The sequence below is a fragment of the Pocillopora verrucosa genome, chromosome 1, assembly GCF_036669915.1.
Source record: "Pocillopora verrucosa isolate sample1 chromosome 1, ASM3666991v2, whole genome shotgun sequence".
Lineage (NCBI taxonomy): Eukaryota > Metazoa > Cnidaria > Anthozoa > Scleractinia > Pocilloporidae > Pocillopora > Pocillopora verrucosa.
The window spans coordinates 18,782,235-18,792,491 of record NC_089312.1 but is presented as its reverse complement, the minus strand read 5'-3'; the positions used below and the strand labels follow the sequence as shown (position 1 = coordinate 18,792,491).

The 10,257-nt window shown below is 39.6% G+C and overlaps 1 protein-coding gene and 1 long non-coding RNA gene across 2 annotated transcripts; one reads left to right on the top strand and one right to left on the bottom strand.

Annotated features, from left to right (window-relative positions):
• Positions 1–4,445: 4,445 nt before the first annotated feature.
• Positions 4,446–6,810, bottom strand: LOC131788746 (uncharacterized). The gene has a single exon (XM_059105832.2). The coding sequence runs from the start codon at positions 6,489–6,491 to the stop codon at positions 5,136–5,138; it is 1,356 nt and encodes a 451-aa protein (XP_058961815.1). The 5' UTR covers positions 6,492–6,810; the 3' UTR covers positions 4,446–5,135.
• Positions 6,811–7,741: 931 nt separating this feature from the next.
• Positions 7,742–9,556, top strand: LOC136283452 (uncharacterized). The gene is made up of 2 exons (XR_010718816.1): positions 7,742–7,864; positions 8,404–9,556. It is a non-coding gene; the product is annotated as an uncharacterized lncRNA (long non-coding RNA).
• Positions 9,557–10,257: the final 701 nt, after the last annotated feature.

Here is a 10,257-nt window from a genome sequence, read left to right as displayed (position 1 = left end):
CCCATTTTCTTGATGAAAACCGATCATTAGTGTAATTTCAAGCCTTCCATATAGTCTTCTTACTTTGTGCGCGAGCCGAGTTGGTGTTCTTGGGGGTGATTGATGTCTCGTGCCTCGATTTATACCCAAACGTCATCAAGTCGCTGACAGTGAATAAACAGTGATGGTCAAAGCAAGCTTTTAAAACGGCCAGGAGGAATCGTCAGAAACTACAACGGCATACACAGGGTATGAGGTAAGCTCTAATTGATTTTACGGAGAAAAATGTTTATAGTTTCGTAAATATTTATCGTTGTAAAATCGACCATATTTCGTTCACTAGTACTATTCCTTGTAACGTGTTCAATATTTTCATCGGTTCCTCTTGTAACTTAACACCCGATTCACACAATGCGTGACGCGTTCATGAATTAATCATTGGACTTTTGTCCGCTCGAGAGCGCGAGCTTGGGCCGCCTATAATTGCGTCAAACAATACTTAACCTAATAACATAAAAACAACAAAAAACACAAAAAACCGGGGTTTTGGATCATGTATTATTAAAAAGAATATCCATACAACTACCATGAAAAACCAAACATAAGATTCACCGCTTTCTGCATCGTCGAAATTAATACCACTCGCACTGTTCTCGTAGCTACGTCCCCGGCATCAAGTGAATCCCACATGGCGTCCATTTCTGCAACAAGCAGTTTGCAATCTATTAGAGTTTTGTTCTTCAGTCTCACGGTAGTAGTTGGTTTATTCACTAGGTTGCATAGAGTATATGCAATCTTGGTTTCAGATTCACGATTTTGCTTTTTACAACAAGTAGTATCCTTTTTCAACTCCGACAGCGATATGTGGCCATATCAAGGCATAGACGGAATTCACAGGACTTTTCAAGTGGCTTTTGACAAGCGTTCGCGCTATACCCAATCTGTGTGTCCGTTCTAAACATTGATACACGCTCACATAAATCACTCGAGGTTTTAGTGTTGGCATGGGCGCTTCCGCGAACAATCAACGACTTGTGTATGCGTCCCTGTAGATATTTTGTCAGGCGACGTATTTGCCGCAATAATGCTTACAGGTGATCGTAATCCAAATAGGTTGAAAATACAATCGACTAGACACAAAGAAGAGTTTAATAAGCAAAAATCGCACTGCTCGTCAGGTGACCCAGCCTGTCCAGGCATGACAACGTCCAATCACTCAATTCAGCTACCAACAGCTCCAACGAGCAAAAGGGAATATTGGGCACAGCCATAGGTTGAGTGAACTACCTCATTGGATCACAGTTAGTTGTACCTGGTGTTGAGGGCCCACTGTACCACTGGGTACCATTGCGCATCGGAAATGATTTTTTCGCAAAATAATTCTTGGGTTGTGTGCGGAGGAAAAAAAAGAAAGACGACCAAACAAACATCAACTATAAAGGCATTTTAAATGAAACTGGGCTATCACAAGTATCCAGTAATGACGGGGAAACTAGCCTGCTAGTACCACACTGACGTGCTCAAGAGAATAATGCACCAAGGACTCTCGTCGCCTGTCTTTGCAGTCTTCATCTAGTCACTGTCCTCTGGACAATTCCACTTCCATTAACTTCACTTCACTCTCCTCTTTAAGACCTTTAGCTACTCGGATTGTCATTGACCGATCAGCTGACTTGATGGCGTAAATTGGCCACCGTAAAGAGTTTAAACGCTTTTGAACTCTTTAAGGTGGCTAATTTACGTTATCAACTTAGTTGATAATCCTAAATCACCCTGCTATACTCTCCCACCGAAGCAGCACCACAGTTTCTTTAGAAACTTACCCCCTTTATGCATTAACTTAGGATAGACTCGCTTTTCTACAACAAATCGATTAATAAACAAGTTAACTGCATCCAATGTCCACAAAACTTTTAAATCTAACATCCAAATAACTTTTGTTCAAAGGTCCATCAAGCTAATGTCACAAAAATCAATCGAAAGGGACATGTCGGTTATAAAGCCTTAAAACTGAGAGAAAACAACGCTTTTAAACTCACATAAGAAAGAAGGGGCGGGAAAAGTTATACGCATGCAAAGGACATAATCATTAAACTTATGGCGCGTTAATAGTAGCTATACCTTCACCCTCCCCTCCACCCCTGGATGGTGACAATATGTTTCTTTAAGTTCCCAGAACATTTTAAAACACATTCAAGTCGTACGTTATCTTCAGCTTGTGGTTTTTGCAGGAAACTAATCTCCTGTGACTTTCATTGATTTAGGTCAATGTAATATTATAAGGCTGAATTTTCTTCATTATTTTTTAACCCTTCACCTCTCAATATCAAGTAGCTTACGTTGCCGGTGGTCTGCGGTTTTTCTCTCTGCCCCCAAAACCGCAGACCACCAGCTAGGTTAAATATCAAGACAATATCAAGCCTAGAAGTGATGAGAATAAACAAAAATATCAATTAGGGGATATTTAATTGTGCCATTACCAAATTCTCCAAATAGACATCATAAAAATTGTGTAGCAGAAAGTAAGAAGAATAACTAACGAGATCTTGGAGTTCAAGGGTTTTAGATTTTCAGTTGAAGAATTTTGCGACCAAGCTACAGCCAGCTAAGTACTCAATCGTAATACTATATCTTAGTGGTTCGTTTACCTGCGCAAAAGTCCATTTATCTTTTTTGTCCGCCCATTTATTCAATCGTCTTTATGTTAATCCACCCATCCACGGCTTCATCCCTCCATCCATCCGTCCGTTCTGCCGTCCTTAAGCCAGTCCATCCTTACGCCTCTCCATCAGTCCATCTGTCTTTATTTCGCGTGTCTGTCTGTCTGTCTTTCCGCTCGATATTTCCTTCCCTTCAGTAGCTTGAGATCTTCCGTTAGCTGATCATTTTTTTTTTTCGGTGGTGATTAAGCAACTACTTCGGTTTCCTTACAGGCGTAGGAAAACCTTATCTCTATTTAAGCCTATAGTTTCCTTCGAAACAAATATCGGTGCACTGTTGTTAATCACGTCCAGGTACGTTCAGGTTACTCAGGTTCTCATCTTGTCGAATACACAGGAAAGACAAGGATTGGGCTAAGCAACGACCGCCAGGTAAAGGGGGAGTTCAGGAATTTGAAAACTGGCACCTCTTCTAGAAGTACAGCTGATTGTTATGCAAGTTATTCTGTTGAAGTAAAAGTCTCGAAAGGAAGACGTACGACAGGCATTTAACTTTAAATGCAGCCCAGATGAAGCACGGCGCGTGTTGCCCTTTAGAAAAGAAAAATAATAACTAAATTCACGAGTGAAATCTATAAGCCCATGAAGGCACTTAAAAAAAGAAAACTAAGTCAAGATATTCTAACCAGTAACTTAGCGGTAATAACTTAAGCTTGATTAAACGAGCCTTATAACACAGGTTACTATTCTTTAAGATAAAACGAGTAGCTCTCCTTTGTATGTTGTCAACAAGGATTAAATTGCTGGTACTTGATTGAGGGGCCCATAACTGAGAGCAAAAACAAAAATGAGAGCGCACTAAAGAGCAGTAAAGACGCAAAAGCACCGTACTACCAACAATACCAGCGCAGTTCCTTTTGAGAAAACCAAGCATCCTTTTAGCTTTAGCTACAATCATGACTAAGTGATCTTTCCAAGAGGTGTCATTTGCAATCATAATACCTAGATCTTTTTCGGCTGTGACAACCTCCACATTAATACCATTTAAAACATAGGTGCGAGGAGGACTAAGGCGCTTCCTAGAAATCCTCAAATTGCTGCACTCAGTAGGCTGAAAAAACAACTCATTTCACAAAGACCAATTGAAAGCGCGTCTAAATCCTGCTGCAGATGCAAGTAATCAGAATGGTGGTTAGTAACCTTGTAACATTTAGAGTCATCTGCAAACATAGCCAGTGTTGCACTGGTTACAACATTTTCTGTGTATGAAGGATTGGAATTTCTTCTTTTTCGAAAGCTGCATATTGTTGTAGTCAGTCTTAAAATATTTGTATAATGCCGTATCCCCCAAGGGATTATGCGCGATGCAAAATCAGATTACTAAAACTGTTCGAATTCAATGGGGTTCTCTTTAAAGATACTAAGCCTATGATGATGACTTATTAATTTCATTTGGCAGAAGTTGTTAGGCTTGACTTACTACAGCGCAATGTTTAGGCCATTTTGAAAATCTCTTACAAAACTAAAGCTTAAATTCCTGGCTTGGGCCCAAAGAAGGTTTCTATATAATATAGAAATAGATATGTATATATCAAAGAACACCTTTGAAATCCCACAGCACTTATTCAAGCCAGTCTCATTAATTTTGGTCTATTGTTTGAACGGTTGGGTTAGCACACATTGACAATTGTGTTACTAAAAATATACCAATAGGTTCGCTCGAGGCTAGAATTTGTTCTCCAGGTGAGGTATTGTGTGGAATGTGATGTTTTTAACAAGAACAATTGAAAGCAAGACATTTAAGCCCTTGATACTCTTGCAGTACTTTATTTCTACATATCGGAAATCAACGAAATGGCAATGTGCACATCGAGGATTAAGTTTACTATTATCGCACTTTCGGTAAATCATGAGAATATCTTTCACTCCAAATGTGAGTTAAGAAACTTTTGGTTAATAGTTTTTCTAAGAACTCACATCACAAATGCTAGAATAAATTATTAAAGGCTTCGGTTTGAAAATACACCATCAATTATTAGACATGCTTGTGGCACAAAAAAGTTTTGCTCGAAATACTTCCAAACTTCGATGGTTAAAACCTCGAGCAAAATTTCCCCATGAGGACTCTAAGCAAGGACTAGCGAAAACACGGCCAGCGATGACAATTATCGTACAACAGGCCTATTACAACGGTCGAGGACCAAATACTCAAAAGGTAAAATAAATGTGTGGTCTTGCAGCACATAACAAACCAAGGCTCACGAGACTCGCATAAGGGTTCCAAAATATTCTAACAGGCCTAAACAATTCACAGACACGAAGCAAGGATATTTCTAAATTTAGTTCTTGCCAAACACTTTAGTAACAATTGACGAGGTGAAAATAAAAAAAAATTCAATTTCCTAATTGTCAAGAGACATCTCCTAGGAGGAAAGAAAGAAAATTATCATGTTCACACCGAACACTGACAAAATCAAGATGTTTTTGCCAAAATCCTTAAGATTGTGGATGTACGGTCGCAATTTTCGATTTCACCAGAATATTATCGGTATGCAGACCTGGCGTTTGACCTCTCGTATCGAACTCAATTTTAACTTCGGGGCGAAATATCAGAAGATGGGTGGACCCACCATAGTGAAACATGCCGAGCTGGTCACCTTTCTTCACTCTATCCTTTTCTTTAACGGTGATTTCGTTGGAGGACACCTCTGCCATACCGATTGACACGAAGCACATCAAGCCAATATCGGGATTATCAGCTTGAATGTAGATAATACCCCTGGCAGCTACTTGGGCTAGGTATCCTTGTGACATGCATATGTTGGGCGGTGCGGGGTTATCCTGAATGTCGTGGGTTACAGATAAATAAGAACCATCTACGAGTTCTGTCTTGTAAATAGTGCCCGACACAGGACTGTGCCATCGGTGGTAACTGGTGGCACTTAGGTACCCTTGGTAGACGGTTCCACCATAAAATTGCTTGGCAAGGTCACTCATGTTTAGGATGAAGTCCAATGAGTACCGTTGGTGCTTTATCCAGAAGAAGTCCCTGTTTTTCACGGCTGTAGAGATCTGATATGGCACCGACTCACAGGCATTTGCAACAACGGAATCGTCGCCTGGAAATTCTACTGGACGAATACCATTACGAAACTCTCTGGTGAAGAAATCATCCCATGATGTAAAACCATGATGTTTTTCTCTGGGCTTGCATTTGAACTCTAGGTCGAAGTTTGGCATTGCTTGCATTGCGTCTTCACCAAACCAACCATGACGAGGATCATCATTCAATACGTAACAAGAAGCAGAACTGGAAAGAAACTTTCCCCAATAGTTGAGAATACTTTTGAACAACCTGTTGATTTTGTCGTTGAGGAAAGCAGCAAATCCAGCGGTCGTAGCCATCGGCCAGTTCAGGATTGCGTTGATGGGGAAACTAACCAAACTGGTTTTGTTGTACTCTGGAGCTGTAGTCATGATGTGGTCGATTAAAACAATCATCAGTTGCCAGCAAGGGATCCTTGTCCCTTTCGAACTATCTGAATTCTTGAACTGTTGCGAAAACATTTGATGGAAAAACATGTTGATCTCGGGGTTGGAGATGATAGCTTTCAATAATTCTTGAACGGGTGGATGGAGACCGAGGTCTTCCATTGTACTGTGAGCAACTACCGGCGGAGTTTCACCACTAGCTGTTTCTTCATCTTCAGCTGGAGGATGAAGAGCCATCAATAGCGCTAACTTATCTTTGTATTTAATTTGAACTTCTATGATCAAGTTGTCTAACCACTTGTCAAGAAATTTGTAGTCAGAAGGAGTCCATTGAGCAACACGGCAAGGTTTGGAGCTCATGATTATGTTGCATGTAGTTCGCGGCTCGTTTTGCTCGTAAATGATATACTCCTGTTGAATGTTTCTGCTTTTAACTGCAATATCGATCTCACCGCGCGAGGGCAACTGACGCTGGAATGCGGGTACGTGCAACTGTGCTTGAGAAGCCTTTGTCCGGAAAGATTTCCTGCTTGATAAAGGATAAAAGCGCTTTGTCTAGGTGACAGGAATTAATTGTGACAGGTGACAGGCCTCTTTCAAACTGTGAACATCAATGTTCACCTATGTTCCGCGTGAACTAAACAAAGTAAAACATTTTGGAGACGTCTACATGCAGATTATTTTACCGGAGTGTACAAGAATGAGGGAATAACCGCGTTTCACTCTCTTTATGAGAGGTCACCGAAATAGACACTCTTTGTTGTCTGTTTGAATATCAGAGATGCGTATCTTTGTTTGGATTATTGTGGGATTTGGCCTAAGACAAATTATATCGAGCAAGAACATTTTGGCTTTCAATAGTCCTCCAGTATGTAGTCCGTGGATCACAACATAAATGTCAACCTTATTTAAAGATCACATTCAAAATATGTTGAGGTAATAAGATACAATTAATTCGTAGCCAAACGCAATTTAAATGAGAGTTCTATCACATCTTATAATGAGTAGACTCATTCTAATTCTTTAAACCGTAACGTTTATGACGCTTGTTTAACTGACTCCTGTTTTGCCACATTAGCTTTGATTAAGAATCAGGGCGGAGAAATATCGAAATATTCTTTTCAAACATTCCTGCTACAATCAAAACAACGCCTTCACGTGATAAGGTTATTTTTATTCCGAGCATCGTCAATCACTGCCAGTTTAGACAAGTATAAGATATTACATGCGCGTACGTTAGTATATCAAAGCCTTTTTGTTTCTGCAAACCTAACAGTTCAAACAGCACGTCAATGTTGCGCAAACATTGACACGCAGTGCTTTTTCTTAATTTGATTGCCTATGTGGAAAAGCGTTTTGGTGACCACTGACTTAGCCTACGTGTAGCCCCTCCCCTTCCGTCCCCCCCCCCCCCCCCAAAAGGTGAAATGGAGGCGAGGTAACGTTTACCCAAACCTGACACTAATCGTGTTCCGTGACGTTACTCTTTTGTAAGAAAATGTATAATGACTTTTTGTTGGTTAACCTCTCTTGCCGATTCTTTTGTCAATTCTGATTGGCTAGAGTTGGTAATTTATTTTCAAACTAACGAACCAGACGGTGAACAAAACTCTTTCATGGTCAACTTTTCAGACAACAGCGATGTACGACAAGGTTTTAAGGCAAGTTTGCGTGACTTTTGGAATAGACATTTCAAGAAGAACAGTAGAAAACCATAGATATGACTTTGTAAGGTAAGGATGTCTCCATTTCGTTACCAACTGGTTATAAAAAATCTTGAATATATATCAAGGAGCGCCAGCGATCGATCACCTCTCATCTTTAGAAGAAACCGGTCACTATATCTATTGTACCGCCCGTTAAAGCTCTCGCAGAGGACCAAGTGCACTATCATAATGTACTTGGGCCAAAAGGATTGTTCGCCTTCAACCTTCGGTCTCTTTGCGAACGGTGCTGCGAATTTATTAAGTCCGGCTGCCGGAGGTTTAGTCACTTAAATTAAAGGTAGTTGTTTCTAGCAGCGATTCTTTCGACTGAGAAAAGAGTCACTCTTTCCTCACACTTGCAGCGTAATTGTAAACGACTGGAAAGGTTTAGTTTTGATTTCAAAGAGTGCGGTAACAATTTTATTCGTCTAAATTAGAACTTGAGTAAATAAATTACACTAGATTTACACACATAGTACTCGTTCTTAGTCAACGAACCGATACATTGCTAGTGAAAAGGAAAGAGTTTTACTCGTTCGCTTTTCGTTTTAAATTTCTTTCTTTAGGTTTGGGAGCTTTCCCTGCTAGTTCCGGACTCGTGGCAATGTGGTGGTTAACAAGAATTTGAAGTAATCTCGTATCCTTTTCCTTCACATGGTCAAAATGCTGGGACTGGGTATTGAATTCAGAGTGTATTCCTTCAATCCTCTGTTCACCATAGAATCCAAGGCCCATGTGCCATTGTCGAAGAAAAGGGCAAACATGTTCTTCTAGCATATGCAGCTTTGGTGTAATTGTCATGTCTGGGAATTTTTCCCTAATGAACTGAGGAAAATCTGTGATGTCTTCCTCTGCAACAAGAAAACAAGAAAAGGTGGACTTAAGACATGATTTTATTACTGTATTCATGTTTTCCATGAAAGTCAAGTTTTTTCTTTCGCTTACCTAGCTTATCAATGTTGCTATCATTGAGATAGTCTGCACTGTCATAGACAAAGTGGCAAGCAGCAAATAACTTGAAAACTTGTTTGAATTTCACGCTAATTTCTCTTGCTTGAGAAAGGAAGGAAGGACACAGCTCCACTGTTTTTGTCACCACAGCACTGCATAGTTTAATGATGTTGTCTTCCTACCAAAAAAAAAATTCAATAGAATTTTGTGACTCAACAAATTCCTATTCTAAGGGTAGAATTTGTGCTACCTTGCAGCAAGTGTGCACATGGTTACCAATGAATGATTTTCCATGGTAAGCTTGTCTCTCGGCAATTCATTTTCTTGAGAACCTCATCCAAATGAACTGGTAGTGGTCCATTGGCTTTCTCAAAGGCAGCCAATTCCATTTGTTCATTTGCAAGCTTTTCCTATAATGTTTAGACAATACTATTTAAATCTGGGTTATCTGACCTACTGTTTATAGTAGCTATAATTTGAAAATTTGAGCCAGTGTAATATTAGAAATAAATGATCTATAAAACAAAATCATAACTTATTTAACTAAAAAAATTAAGATGGGTTTGAAACATGTGCAATGGAATTGGAGAACTATACAGCTGTGATACTGGAAAGCACAAATACATTATTGTTACCTCCTCCTTTGCATTTCCAAGGAGTTTGTCTATCTCCTCCTGTAGTAGTGTAAAGCAGGCAGGCATGATATACATTAGCATGCAGACTTTGTAAATTCAGCAACTCCTGTAAATAATTGCCTTTTTCATTAAATTGTTGTGCTGTTCTTGTAAATTGTAGTTGGGCAGCTCTGAATGCCTGGAACTTTTCATCATTCTCTTCACTGTCTCCTGCTAGTGCCATTTGAATTTTTTTGTCCAGCTCAAAGCACTGGTTCTCTAGTTCATCAAACAGTTTCTTAAACACATCTTGGCTGATGTGAAGTCCAGGAACACAAACCTGAAATAGGGAACCATTTAGTTAGGTGTCCTGTAAGTCCCTCTTCAAAGCAACAAAATAAACTCTTGTATCTTACTTTGTCCAATTCATTGTCCAGCAGTTTCTCATGAATCACATTGCAGGGCTTGAAATTAATTTTTTTTTCTGATAGCCATTTGGCTCCTAAATTCTTCAAAGTGGTAGCCAATTCAAAAAAAGGTGGTCGCCATTTTCAAAGACAAACAAAACCTTTCTTTACGCTGTCAGCGTTCTAGATAAACTCTCCAAAATTAAGTAAGGGAAAAGATCTCTAACGTGCTACAAAGTGGACACTAGGATGGATGATATACAACGTTCAAGCTCACTTAAATCCAAGATGGCGTCTAGTTATCGATCGAGATGCATGTGCTACGTTTTGGAAACAAAATTAACGAGGAAGTTTGTCGCGGATTTATCTTTGCAAATCTTTTTAATTCACCATATCTCTTGGTAAGGTTATGATGAAACATTCTAGTCGCCAATTTGGCGTCTAACTT

Excerpts from the sequence above, each read along its gene's own strand:
- LOC131788746 (XM_059105832.2), bottom strand. The coding sequence starts at position 6,491 with ATGAGCTCCAAACCTTGCCGTGTTGCTCAATGGACTCCTTCTGACTAC.